The sequence below is a fragment of the Xenopus laevis genome, chromosome 2L, assembly GCF_017654675.1.
Source record: "Xenopus laevis strain J_2021 chromosome 2L, Xenopus_laevis_v10.1, whole genome shotgun sequence".
NCBI lineage: Eukaryota > Metazoa > Chordata > Amphibia > Anura > Pipidae > Xenopus > Xenopus laevis.
The window spans coordinates 126,487,924-126,501,037 of NC_054373.1; the positions used below are offsets into that span (position 1 = coordinate 126,487,924).

The 13,114-nt window shown below is 39.9% G+C and overlaps 2 protein-coding genes across 6 annotated transcripts in view; both read right to left on the minus strand.

Moving 5' to 3' along the window:
* The window catches only part of LOC108708478 (FERM, ARHGEF and pleckstrin domain-containing protein 1-like), a 111,127-nt gene extending 105,289 nt beyond the window's left edge, over positions 1 to 5,838 (minus strand). For all 4 annotated transcript variants that reach the window (XM_041582411.1, XM_041582409.1, XM_041582412.1 and 1 more), the window contains exon 1: positions 5,474 to 5,838. The gene's annotated coding sequence lies outside the window, so the exon portion shown is untranslated. The remainder of the gene's footprint in view (positions 1 to 5,473) is intronic.
* A 5,991-nt stretch (positions 5,839 to 11,829) lies between these two features.
* Positions 11,830 to 13,114, minus strand: part of ipo5.L (importin 5 L homeolog) — a 38,080-nt gene continuing 36,795 nt past the window's right edge. For both annotated transcript variants that reach the window (NM_001092945.1, XM_018245090.2), the window contains 1 exon segment: positions 11,830 to 12,625. In NM_001092945.1, coding sequence (NP_001086414.1) covers positions 12,539 to 12,625 — 87 coding nt within the window. In that variant the 3' untranslated portion in view covers positions 11,830 to 12,538.

Sequence of the window (13,114 nt, forward strand, 5' to 3'; positions counted from 1 at the left end):
TGGTATCAGCCAAATATAGTGTCTGAAAAATCAAAGCAACTATTATTAATATTCTATGGATAACCCATGTGTTATCTCACCTTGCCCCTCTGCTCTCGCCCCTTATTTCCTTCACACTCTCCTATTTTTATTTCTGCCATCGCACTTCATTAGTAAGCATCATCTGTAGTTATTCTTGTTCAAGCATTAATGTTCTTTTTACTTAAGAATATCAAACAGTATCAGAGCTTTTAGGGTAGAACTACACGGATGACTTCTATGCATTTTTGGCGGATCAGACGCGCTGTCCCAAAACGCAGGCGTCAAGTCGGATGTGACGGAAGATAAGGTAAGCAATAGCAATGTCGGATGGTGTCGCAGCATTCATCCGACACTTCACGACTGTCAAATGCAGACAGTGCATGCTTCGGATGAATGCTGCAACACAATCAGACATTGTTATTGCTTACCTTATTTTCCATCGAATACGCCTTGACGTCTGCGTTTTGGCGCAGCGTGTCAAACCCGCTGAAAACGCATGGAAGTCGTCCGTGTAGTTCTATCCTTAATCAGGGGAGCATTCTTTCAGTTTGCAAGAAATTAGTAACAGTGTTACAGAAACTTTGCTCTTTTAAAGACTGGCTGTGGTATATGTTGGTGCTATTAAAAAATAAACAAGTGCAATATTTTACACTTTACTAACAGTCACAAGGTACATGGCTGTCTACAGTATAAACACGCTGTACATAAAGAAAAAAGACATTGCGCCTTTGTAATTTATTTTAGGTGTTGCCGTAGTCTTTTCTTTTTCCATACACTGCTCACATTTGGGATACGAGGGAGGTGGCCAAATTGGATTGCATTTCAGAACAGTCTATCCAATGTAAATATGATATTGCAGAAAGCAAATAACAAGTCTACACGGACAACACAGTACACCGGAGGGTGTTTTTGAAGAGGAGCCGTGTCCAAGCTAAACTACGTGTTGCTCTTATATGAAAGGACTAGGGGTTATGATTTTTTTTTTTTGTCTATAAGAAAGCTAGTGAGGTAATGCAATAAAACTCACACAAAATAAAAAGTTTGTGCCTAATGTGGTAACACATGAAACTTAATCAGGTTGACCAGTATATTGTACTTGCCAATGCCATACAAACTAAAGGGGCAGTACTATCTCTATCTCTATGTGTTCAATGTGATACTCCACTGCGACACTAGCATCAAAAAGCAGCCTGATAATTCACTCTCCTATGACTTGCACTCAGACTATATAGCCACTAGAGAAAAACTGCAGAAACTGATACTTGACTGGGGGGAAGAAAATCTCCAATACCAACTATATTGAATGGCAATGCATTTTGCCTTCTCTTCTGCATCTAAAAATGAATGCAGATCACTCCAATAATGTTTAAAATTGCATTTTTGTCAGTTCAACATGCATTGCTCTCTTTTATAGTATAATATAGTATATAATATTATAAATGTACACTGACTGCATAAAAAAGGCAGCATGTTGCATTTAATAAAACACAATGTAATGCAGCTATGCTTAAAAGATTTGGATGCTGATGGAAGTAAAATAGTATCAATTAACTTGTGTTTAGAGGTGTACTCAAATGCACAAAAAGACTCCCATGTGCAAGAGCCCTTATTTTCCACTTGTGTGACTGAACAAAGAATAAATAGATTTAATAAAGAGAATACTTTTTAAACATTAAGACTGTAAGCTCAACAGTGCAGGGACCGCCTTCCTCTTGTCTCTTTAATACTCAACATTTAACCTTAAAACTGTATTTCGTATTTATCTTTTATCTTATTGTATGGACCCGTTTGCTGCATGAATGGATTGTTCTACTGTGCACAGGTAGTGCTTTGTAAACATATATACATAAAGAAGCAAAATATGCACTAGTTTCTGTTCGCTTCAAAAACGGATATCTTTTTAGTATCCTATAGTAATTTACATACTTCCTGTTATGCTTGCTGTTATTTCTAAATGTGTGATTTGCCATATACCACCTACTGTGATCACTCATTGTGTGTAGCTGTCTATAAACAGGCTCTACCCTTTTCCATATCATTCCATTGAGTGTCACAGGCGTATCATTGTTCCTTAACTATTTTTTATTGAATTCATATAAGGCAATGGTTCCCGAAATGTGTGGCTGGGCCCCCTGAGAGGGGGCTTAGAATAGTGGAAATGGGGACAGACTGAAGAACAGTTACTGTGAAAATTGGTGAAAACAGCCATTTGCTTTCCTAAATACACTTGAAAGCCCAGCTTTAAAAAACTCGGTTAGGTTAAACATGTATTTGTTGCCCTGGATATTGTTGAAACCACAGGCCAGAACAGGAAGGGGCAAGTGGGCTAATATTGATGATGGGAACATGTGAAAGTGTTCAGTGAGGTGCATAAAGGAGATCATGAAGACCCACTGACTAGTTTTAAGCCCAACATTAAATAAGTAAAGCAGCACTCTGCTGTATATTATTTGGCAGAATGGCAAGGACACTGGACCTAACAAGCTTCAGGCGCCTTGCCCTTAATCATATAGGCTCATAAAGATTTTATCTTGGAAATGGATGGATGGATGGATGGTGAAGTTGCCATAAAGCAATTAAAACTTCAGTCATTGGGAAGAACCCCAAATAGCACTGGGAATATGGCTCCCTTTAGTGCTGCACACGGGATATAAGAATAACAGGTGCCGTTCATATCTGAATAAATTGCAGCAAGATCACTAAGAGATTACTAAGAGCAGATAGGGGCAGTCTGGGTAGGAGGACTCGGGTCAATGAAATACACCAAAGTGGAGTGCAAAAGCAGGAGCAGCTGATGAACAGCTGCTGAAGTGAGAAGCTACCAAAGGTATTTTAAATGATGAACCGATCCATGGTGAATGGCCCATGCTAGTGAACTACAGAGGGGTGTTCCCACAGAAAACATGTTGCAGACATTAGTGAAGAGGATGTTCTGCACGGTCTGCACTACGTACAAGCCCGATACTGAGGTGTCTAATAGGTTAAAGTGAACCGTGATTGCTTGTGATGCCTTTAAATAACATAACAATGTTAATAATTGATACAGTGAGGAAGACATTTTTATGGAATACATTTCATGGATTTGATGAGAGATTACTCACAAACAATAATGTAGCAAGTTATGTCTCCTTGGCACCTTAATGTAACTTGTGTTAAACCTGCCTTTGTCCTAAACCAATGTTATTTTCTGAAAGAGCTATTCTGGGTATAGTCTTAGAGAGAGGGACCGGGAGAGAGTTGGGAGTCTGGGAGACTGTTAAGGTCCCCATAGACGCAAAGATCTTTCGTCGGTGAACGATCGATTTCAGTGCAATCCGACCAATCCGTCAAATTATTATGAGGTTAGTGGGAATCGAACGATCGTGCATTTTACGATCGTCCAGGTTAAAATAAAAATTATCGCTCCCTGTGCAATCCATCTATGTTTGCAGGGCCAAGCAGGCAGCTATCCTCAGTTTTCCTGGCACTATCACTTGAAATGGTCTTTTTAGTTGATGGACAAATCATACATTTAAACGATTGTTTCAGGATAATCATGGTCTCACGATAATGAAAAGTTCTTTTCAAAATCTTTACATCTATAGCCAGCTTTAGTGGGGATTGCAGTAATCTAAATAAGATAGGATAAGGGCATAGATTTAGCTGTTTCTTGTGAAAGACAGAAACATACCTTGGCAATATTTCCTAGGAGAAAGCAGCAGGTTTAGGCAGTGCCAATAATATGGTTAGAGAAAGAAAGGGACTGGCCTAAATTAACCCCCAAGCAGTGTACCAAATAAACAGGATAAATGGTCATGCCATCAACAGTAATTGTAAAAGAGGGTAAAAGGCCAGGTTTGGGTGGGAAGACTGAGTTCTGTTTTATCACGGACAAGTTCAATTTGAGGTGGTGTTTGTTCATCCAAAAAGAAATGGCTAGGGGGTCGTTTTTAATCTGGGTGTGTGTGTGTCAGAAGTTAATGATGGGATGTCTAGATTTATTTGGCTGTCATCTGCATATATATGATATTACTTAGTGATAGCAATATATGTATCCCTCAATAACTGCAGTCTTTCCCAGTCATTAAAGCAGCCCTACGCTAGATATATATCTCAAATTTCACTTAATTTTTACTGTCTGTATAATTTGCTAATTTATACATTAACTGTAAATGTATACTGTAAATAATGAACATGTATCATGATGGTGCATATTATGTAGCTATCAAATGCATGAAATCAAAGTCACGACCCCGGCAGATGCAAATCATCTTGTTCACTTGTCAAAGCCTAAATGACATTCCTATAGTGGCTAGATACATTTCTCAGCAATAGGGAAAGATTTTTTCCGGAGGTGCTTTTATGAGGCAATGTTAATACAACAGTACAGTAACGTGGGCACGCACAAAGAATAATAGGATTACAAAGCCACAATCCTCACGTGGATTTTCTCAATTACCTTTGAACAGAAGAGCAGAGCTCAGAATGACTTGGAAGACTTTCTTGGCATTTAACCTTATTAACCATGAAGTTCCAACCTGAGGCCCTCCGGTTGGTTGGGTGCTGGGAGTTTCAGTTTAACAATTGTTTCAATATTCATTCTCCATGTATGCATTTATCACTAATTACATATACACATCATTGGGGCTGGAAAATTTCCACTAGTTTACTATTTAGATAGGAGAAGAAACACCCAGTAGAGAAGTAGGAAAATGACTGACTTCACTTCAGCTTACGTTTACATGTCATTTTTCTTTGGTTTTGATATGGCAACATTATGACATGCTTGTGTCCCTGCACATTCCTCCACCCATGCAAGTCACTGGGACATTTCTGTAAATATAAAACTAGATTTGGAATACACAGGACTGTACCTGAATAGTGTTTGGAGGAGTGTGGATGGAACTAGCATTTGAATAGTTGTCATTTGGCAATGGCTGAACCTATTTTATGCCACACACACACTATATATCACAGTGTGGCTTTTAAATATTCTGGTAGCTTTTCTCAGGTTTATAATGATATTTTTCACAGTATGACTACAGTCACAATTGAGACATTAGAAGAGACATAGGATTGACACAGCTGAGTTCAAATAACAGAATGTCTGGTTGCTATTGGTTACAGTCCCGTGATCTCAAGCAGCAAAGAGATGTAAATGAGACCCCATTAGCTAAAAAGGTAAGCACCTAAGCTGAACATGCAGTGTTTCTCTTGCCTCACCTTCACTCTTTGTTGTCCCTTTGCTATAGATGTGACATGCCACCTTTCCACTCCCCCCAGCCCGGATCTGCCCCTCCCCCTTCGGATCCCTTGTTCCTACATCCCCTTGCCTGGCGTCCTGTCACACCTCTGCCCAGTCTCACAAGCAGCTTAGCTCCCGAGCGGGTACGTTCATGTCCCAGGAGCCTGGCAGCAGCAGAACAGTCACGCAGGAGCCGGCCGGTTCCCTTTGTGTGTTTCCCTCCCTTACCTCAGTATAAAATCCCCGGCTCGGCAATTGACTGTGTCCTTGTGCACTTTAGCTCGGTCCTCGGCTGCTTCTTCTGCACTAGCGATGCTGCGGCCGCACTGCCATTAGAAGATATGAGGGCAGGCAGTAGAGTGAAAGGGCATCTGTTGCAGGGTCGCCATTGTCGGAATGGCACAGCCTATTTGCAAACAGGATTCACAGGAGCCTGGAATGGCTGGAGGAGGAGGAGGGGTGTAGCCTTACTACCTCCTTCTGACAAGGGAGCGGGAAGATGAGCCGGGCCACAGCACAAGCCGATTTCCCCTCCTCCTGTCCTCTCACAGCCACTCCGAACTGGCCGCCCCCTCCCCTCATGGCCCCTGGGAGGAGAGACCCACAAGCAGCGGATGGAAGGGACCGAGCTCCCCCCTGTGCTCATTCTTTCTTACTGCCTGCTTGGCGCTTCCCAATCCAGTCACTATGATAATAAGCACTGGCCGCAATACAGCTCCATATTCTTTGTATTGGCAGCGAACACGTGCTGAGGGCAATTTCTTTGTATTAATATAGCAATATTATTTATCTCATTCACACATATACACTGGTCGCTTTTCTAATAGTGTCACTGGCTTAAGCTCTACTCCCCCATATCATACAAGGCATTATGTTTGCCCAGATGCAGTAACCATGGCAACCAGCAATAAGATTGCTTTTAAACAGGTGACCTGTAATGCTAGCTTCTGATTGGATGCTATGGGTCACTGGGGCAATCTTAGTATTATTTATTACCTAAACCAAGGGTTTGTAGTGTTTGGGCACCTACAATTGAAGACTTTGCAGCCTCTGAAAGGTTTGCTCTGGTTTAGAAATGGGTGCAGAGCAGAGAACTTTGGCATTAGACTGATACTATGGAAAGAGCTGATGTCATTCCAATATTTAAAAATGGATTATGATCTCAGCCTGGCAATTATAGGCCAGTAAGCTTGACATCCATGGTGGGCAATTTATTTAAAGGCTTGTTATGGGATCACATTCAAAATTATGTCCTAGTGAATGGCATTATGAGCAGCAATCAGCATGGCTTTATGAAGGATAGGTCATGTCAGACAAATTTGATTGCTTTTTATGATGAGGTAAGTAAGATGCTGGACAGTGGGGGCAGTAGATGTGATCTATGTGGATTTTGCCAAAGCGTTTGATACTGTGCCCCACAAACAACTGCTTTCTGAACTAAGGTCTGTTGGGCTTAATGAAGTCGTTTGCACATGGATAGGAAACTGGCTACAGGATCAGGTACAGAGGGTGGTTGTTAATGGGACATTCTCTACTTGGAGTAAGGTTCTTAGTGGGGTCCCCCAGGGCTCAGTATTGGGTCCACTTTTATTTAACTTGTTCCTTAATGACTTCGTGGAGGTTATTGTAAGTAATGTATCAGTGTTTGCAGTTGACACAAAACTATCCAGGATGTGACATCCTTGCAACAGGATCTTGGCAATCTGGGCAGCTAAGTGGCAAATGAGATTCAATGTTGATAAATGTAAAGTCATGCACCTGGGATTTAAAAATATCCAAGCCACTTATACCCTTAATGGGACTGCACTAGGCAAATCCATTATGGAAAAGGACCTTGGAGTCCTTGTAGATGATAAACTTGGCTGTAGCAAGCAATGCCAGTCAGCAGCATCAAGGGTAAATAAGGTCTTGAGCTGTATTAAAAGGGGCATAGAGTCACGGGAGGAGGGGGTCATTCTTCCACTGTATAGAGCACTGGTAAGGTCCCATCTAGAATATGCTGTACAGTTTTGGTCTCCAGCAGAGCCAGACTGAGAGTCAAAATAGGCCCTGGCATTTCAGGTACAAAGAGGCCCAATCAGCCTACACAGAGGCCCAAACAGACCCCACCAGCCCACTAAATACTGACTTTCTATGGCACTTTATAGCAGCCCCTCTGGCATTTGCCAAAACCAACAGATGGCCAGTCCGGGCCTGGTCTCCAGTGCTCAAACAGGACATTATTGTATTAGAGAGGGTACAGAGAAGGGCAACCAAGCTGGTAAAAAGTATGGAAAATCTTAGCTATGAGGAAAGACTGGCCAAATTGGAGATGTTCATGCTGGAGAAGAGGCGCTTAAGGGGAGATACGATAACTATTTATAAATGTATAAGGGGATCATATAATAATCTCTCTAATGCTTTATTTACCAGTATGTCCTTCCAGCTGACAAGGGGGCACCCATTCCGATAAGAAAGGAGGTTCCGCCAATATATTTGGAAAGGGTTTTTTACAGTGAGAGCTGTGAAGATGTGGAATTCTCTCCCTGAATCAGTTGTACTGGCTCATACAGTAGATAACTTTAAAAAGGGTTTGAATGGCTTTTTAGCAAGTGAGGGAATACAGGGTTATGGAAGATAGCTCATAATACAAGTTGATCCAGGGACTAGTCCGATTGCCATTTTGGAATTAGGAAGGAATTTTTTCCTCCTCTGATGCAAATTGGAGAGGCTTGAAATTAAGTTTTTAGCCTTCCTCTGAATCAACTAACAGTCAGGCAGGTTATATACAGACTTAAAAGTTTGAACTTGAGGGACGTGCGTCTTTTTTCAACCTAACTTACTATGCAACTATGTAAGAGAATGCAAACACATGCTGGCATTTTTTACAATTGTAGTTGTAATACATGTATGGGAGGATTTAGCATCTGAAGCTTGTCACTGCTTAAGCTGCATACATTTGCACCTGAACAGTACCCCAAGGTGCAAGGTTAGTAGTTTTAGACTTTGGATACTGTAGAGCAGTGATCCCCAACCAATGGCTACATAGCAACATGTTGCTTACCAACCGATTGGATGTTGTTTCCAGTGGCCTCAAAGCAGGTGCTTATTTTTCAGCTACTGGCTTGTAGGCATGATTTTGTTGCATTAAAATTAGGTGTACTACTAAATGGAGCCACCCATAGGCTACCAGTCCACTTTGGGGCTACCAACAACCAATCAAACCCTTTTGTCACCCCAGGAACTTTTTTTCTTGCTTGTGTAACCCCATCTCTTTTTATATTTGAATGTGGCTCATGGTTAAAAAGGTTGGGGACCCCTGATGTAACATTGCATCAACCATAACCTTCTATGCAGTTGTGTTGCCAGTTAATACTAAGTAGCATTGCAGACTATGGGCCCTTACACATGGCCGCTTTGCCCTGGACTTCATTTTCCTGTGCTTGCATGAGATGGAACACAGCAATATTAATTACTGTTGGAGGGGAAAAAAAAAAAAAACTGACCCCCGATTTATTAGGTGGTTATAAATCTGACCCAAATAACTTACCAATTTTTTTTAACCCAATTTACATTCATGTCCTGTTTTGTGTTTGTGAGAGCTGTTTTAGATGAATACCAGCTCTCTTTAAAGGAGTGTGTCAGCAATCATGTCTATGAAATCCACCTCCCACACACCACCCTATTGTTACCTTAGTGAAAAGAAAACTTGCGCTGCAAACCAATACCGTGACCCTGATAGCCTGTTAACCCTGAGAATTTCAGAGACACTTAGTCTAATATTAGTATAAGAAAAAAAGGAGGATTAGGCCTCTCCAAACTCACCCCGTGTGTTCTTCTAGGTGTAGCTCCACTTTAGTGCTCCGGGTGCTCTGCCACCTTGGCATAATAATATTACAATATAATAATAATATTAGTATAGTATAAACCGAATAGGATATATTCTGATCACCCAATTCAAGCAATTACTGCACCCGGATACTCAAGTGCCAAGTCATGCAATAAATACGTCTTATGTTTGCATTCATCTAGTCACCAATCCGATTTTTGTATTTTAAAAAAAAAAACAAAAACCCTATTGATCAGTAGCTATTGGTTACTCAACAAGAAGCAACTTAAGACCGTTGATTACATTAATAAGAGTTCGATCATACAGAACATGAAGGTGATCCAAGGCCAAAAGTGTATGTGTGTGTGTGTGTTACGATCAGTATTCAGAAGATTGTTTTTTGTTTGTGGAAGACCTAGATTTCAGTAATATTTAAAACGCTGAAATACAAGGGAAGTACTGTATGCTTTACATTTACTCTCTCTATGCTATTGATGGACCTGATCAAGCAAAATTTTCATTTGGCTTTCTTAATTTATTTTGTATGGCTCTGGAATTATTGGCTTTTCTATAGATTACCGGTAAATTCCAAGCAGAACAGAAAATGCAAATAATTAAAAAAAACAACCCCATTTATGTGTATGTCCAATATGTGAGCACGTTAATCCCAAACACACGAAGAAGAATAATAATAAAGTTAACATGTACATAAGAAGTAGTGTCCACAATTAGTATGGTTTGCAGAAAGTGGCAACAACTAAAGCTTTTATTAAATTAATTTGGTAGGTTATGATAAAAGCACATGTTTGCAGTTTTAGCTTCAGAACAAACTGAATGAAACAGTAACAACATGAATAAGTTTAATTTTAAAGTACCACCTTTAATCTTGAATTCATAAATATTAAGTGAGCTATCTGGACCAGGAATAAATTAACATAAAAAACAAAGTTAGGACCGTTGCAGCTTAAAAAGGTAACCTTATCCACAATGTAGGCAAGCATCATTAAGAACAGCCTGACACATTTTCAGATAAGTAGACAGAAAAAAAAAAGTTGTGATACAGGAAGTGAAGACACGCAATAATTGCCGTCACCGCTCCCAAATTAACATATAAAAACAACTGAAGAGTTAATAAAGATGCAAACACTTTATGTCCCTATACACATAGCCGAGATCACCAGAATGAAATATATCAAGTTAATTTGAGTCTTTCAAATGAACTTGATTTATTTCATTCTGGTGATCTATATATAAACATATCATTACATATGGGAAGATACAAAATGTGTCAGGCTGTTCGTTTTAAAGATGTGAAATAAAGACCTGGTTTTAACCGTAACTGCTTTACTAGTGTGATTGCATACATTGATTATAAGAGGTTACCTCTCACCCTTAGCTATGGGTTTGGGGCGATGCACCCAGACCACCAACACATCTCAGTGAGCATCTCTCCTTCCCTTTAATTTGGAGCAATGTTTATTTGGCCTTTCTGACTGAAGCAACAGCCCAAGATTTATACACCCTGGCCTACGGTAACACGTTTATGGCTTAATGTTTTTACTTTAAAGGGATCCGGTCATCGGAAAACATGTTTGTTTGTTTTTTTAAAACACATCAATTAATAGTGCTACTCCAGCAGAATTCTGCACTGAAATCCATTTCTCAAAAGAGCAAACAGATTTTTTTATATTCAATTTTGAAATCTGACATGGGGCTAGACATTTTGTCAATTTCCCAGCTGCCCCAAGTCATGTGAATTGTGCCTGCACTTTAGGAGAGAAATGCTTTCTGGCAGGCTGCTGTTTTTCCTTCTCAATGTAACTGAATGTGTCTCAGTGGAACATGGGTTTTTACTATTGAGTGTTGTTCTTAGATCTACCAGGCAGCTGTTATCTTGTGTTAGGGAGCTGTCATCTGGTTACCTTCCCATTGTTCTTTTGTTTGGTTGCTGGGGGGGGAAAAGGGAGGGGGTGATATCACTCCAACTTGCAGTACAGCAGTAAAGAGCGATTGAAGTTTATCAGAGCACAAGTCACATGACTTGGGGCAGCTGGGAAATTGACAATATGTCTAGCCCCATGTCAGATTTCAAAATTGAACAAAAAAAAAATTCTCTTTTGAGAAATGGATTTTAGCGCAGAATTCTGCTGGAGCACAACTATTAACTGATTCATTTTGAAAAAAAAAAAATGTTTTCCTATGACTGAGCTGCATTTTATCTTTTTCCACTGTCATTAAGTAGCTTAAAAAGGTGCAATGGGGTAAAAGTAAAGGATATTCATCTCTTAAACAGTTTCTATAGTGAATGAGAACCTCAATATCTATAAAACATCCCTAACTTGTAGGAGCTTGAAGCAGTTAGTGGGTGGGAGGGTGCAGCCTTTAGATTGTGGGTGCTTCTGGGTTTTCTACCGGTTCACTGTTACATCTGTAGCTGTCTTAGACTGATTTCTACTGTTATTGAGCTTAAGTTTTGTGGTTACTGATTGCTTTTAGCATGTCAGTGGATGAAATAAAACTACCTGCTAGACTGGATCAGCCAAGCATATGTATCTTAACAATATAACCGATTATTAAAAACATTGTTACAGATTCTCATTAAAACAAGGGTACTTCCACCTCAGAGATGATTAGTTCAAGGATTAAGATCTTTAAAGATTTGCAAAGTATATTCCTTAAACAAACGAATAGCATATAGGTCTTGAACCCATACAGTATCTTTGGAAACCCCAAGCACAGAATAAAGTCAGACAGCATGAATCTATCAAAAGGTTGGTTGAGATATTACATTGTTGTTTATTGAGGAGTGAATGAGTTGCAAGACATGCCAAAAGACATTTTTCACATTCAAGGGCCAGAAGCTAAATATATGCCTCAATCCATAAATCCTATGAAAACAGCTGATGGCACAAAACAATTATGCCAATATGAATCTTTGCAAACAATTCCACATTACCTTCATACCTTTGGTTTGGGATACACTTCAAAGCACAAGGAATTTTTCTATCTCACTTGTTTAAGTTCATTACTGACCATGGCAAAACCAGTCTAAGCACAGATGTTAACCGTATAACTCAGGTGGTGGAACCCCATTGATCGTGCCATGTCAAAAAGTGCTGCAAGTACTTCCAGTGCATATGAACCAATTGTAGCACCCACAGTCCTAATTTATTGGAACTCGGGCAAAGTGAACCCTCCCTACCCACAATAGTGGAAAATATATAAGGAGGGAAGACATAAGGATAGAAAAATAATCCTTTTATATCCATCTGTATGTCTGCAGGGGACATCTCTCTTGTAGAAGGATCCATTTGACACTGCAGTCTGATATATAGTGCTTTCTGCCAGCTGTTTTTGATGGCCTGCTAAAACTTGGCCTATAAGCACTACTGTTCTTTTTGCTCAAAAACTAAAACAAGAAAACCTAAACAGAAGAGGTAAGTTTATTTGATGTTAGTTTTCCTGATATGAAGAGGTGAAGGCCTTCACGCAGTGCTGAGCAGGTCCTGTAAAGCTTTCTGCTGGGCTGCATTTAGCTGTGACACACATTCTGTGAATAATACTCCCGAGGCCTGCAAAACATTGTATAAGAATATATTAATACGCTTATTGTAAAGATTCAAAATACTTTTAAGACATAGTTAGACCATAAAACAATAGACCTAGTAAGTATATATTTAGCACATGATTAAAAAGTTACATTTTCTGTACAGGTATCCTGTATTGAATTTTCTCTAGGTCGGCTTGGGGGACACAGAGATAGTGGGGTATAGCTGGCACCACTAGTAGGCAGGACACAATAAAAAAAAAAATAGAAACTTGATGCCTCCTCCTCCTGCTATACCACTCCTCTGTAGGCGCTCAGTTTAGTTGTGTCCTCAGGAGGTTAGGACCGTCTCCTGCATTCACGAGTATTTTACCATTTATTTTGCTCTTTTTTTTAAATTTATTTTAATTTCATTACAATTCCTTCACATTATATGGAGCTGGACAGCTACACTGAGTAGTCTGATCCATTACTTCAGGATGTCACCGGGGTTTCTTGTGCTCTGCACTGACCA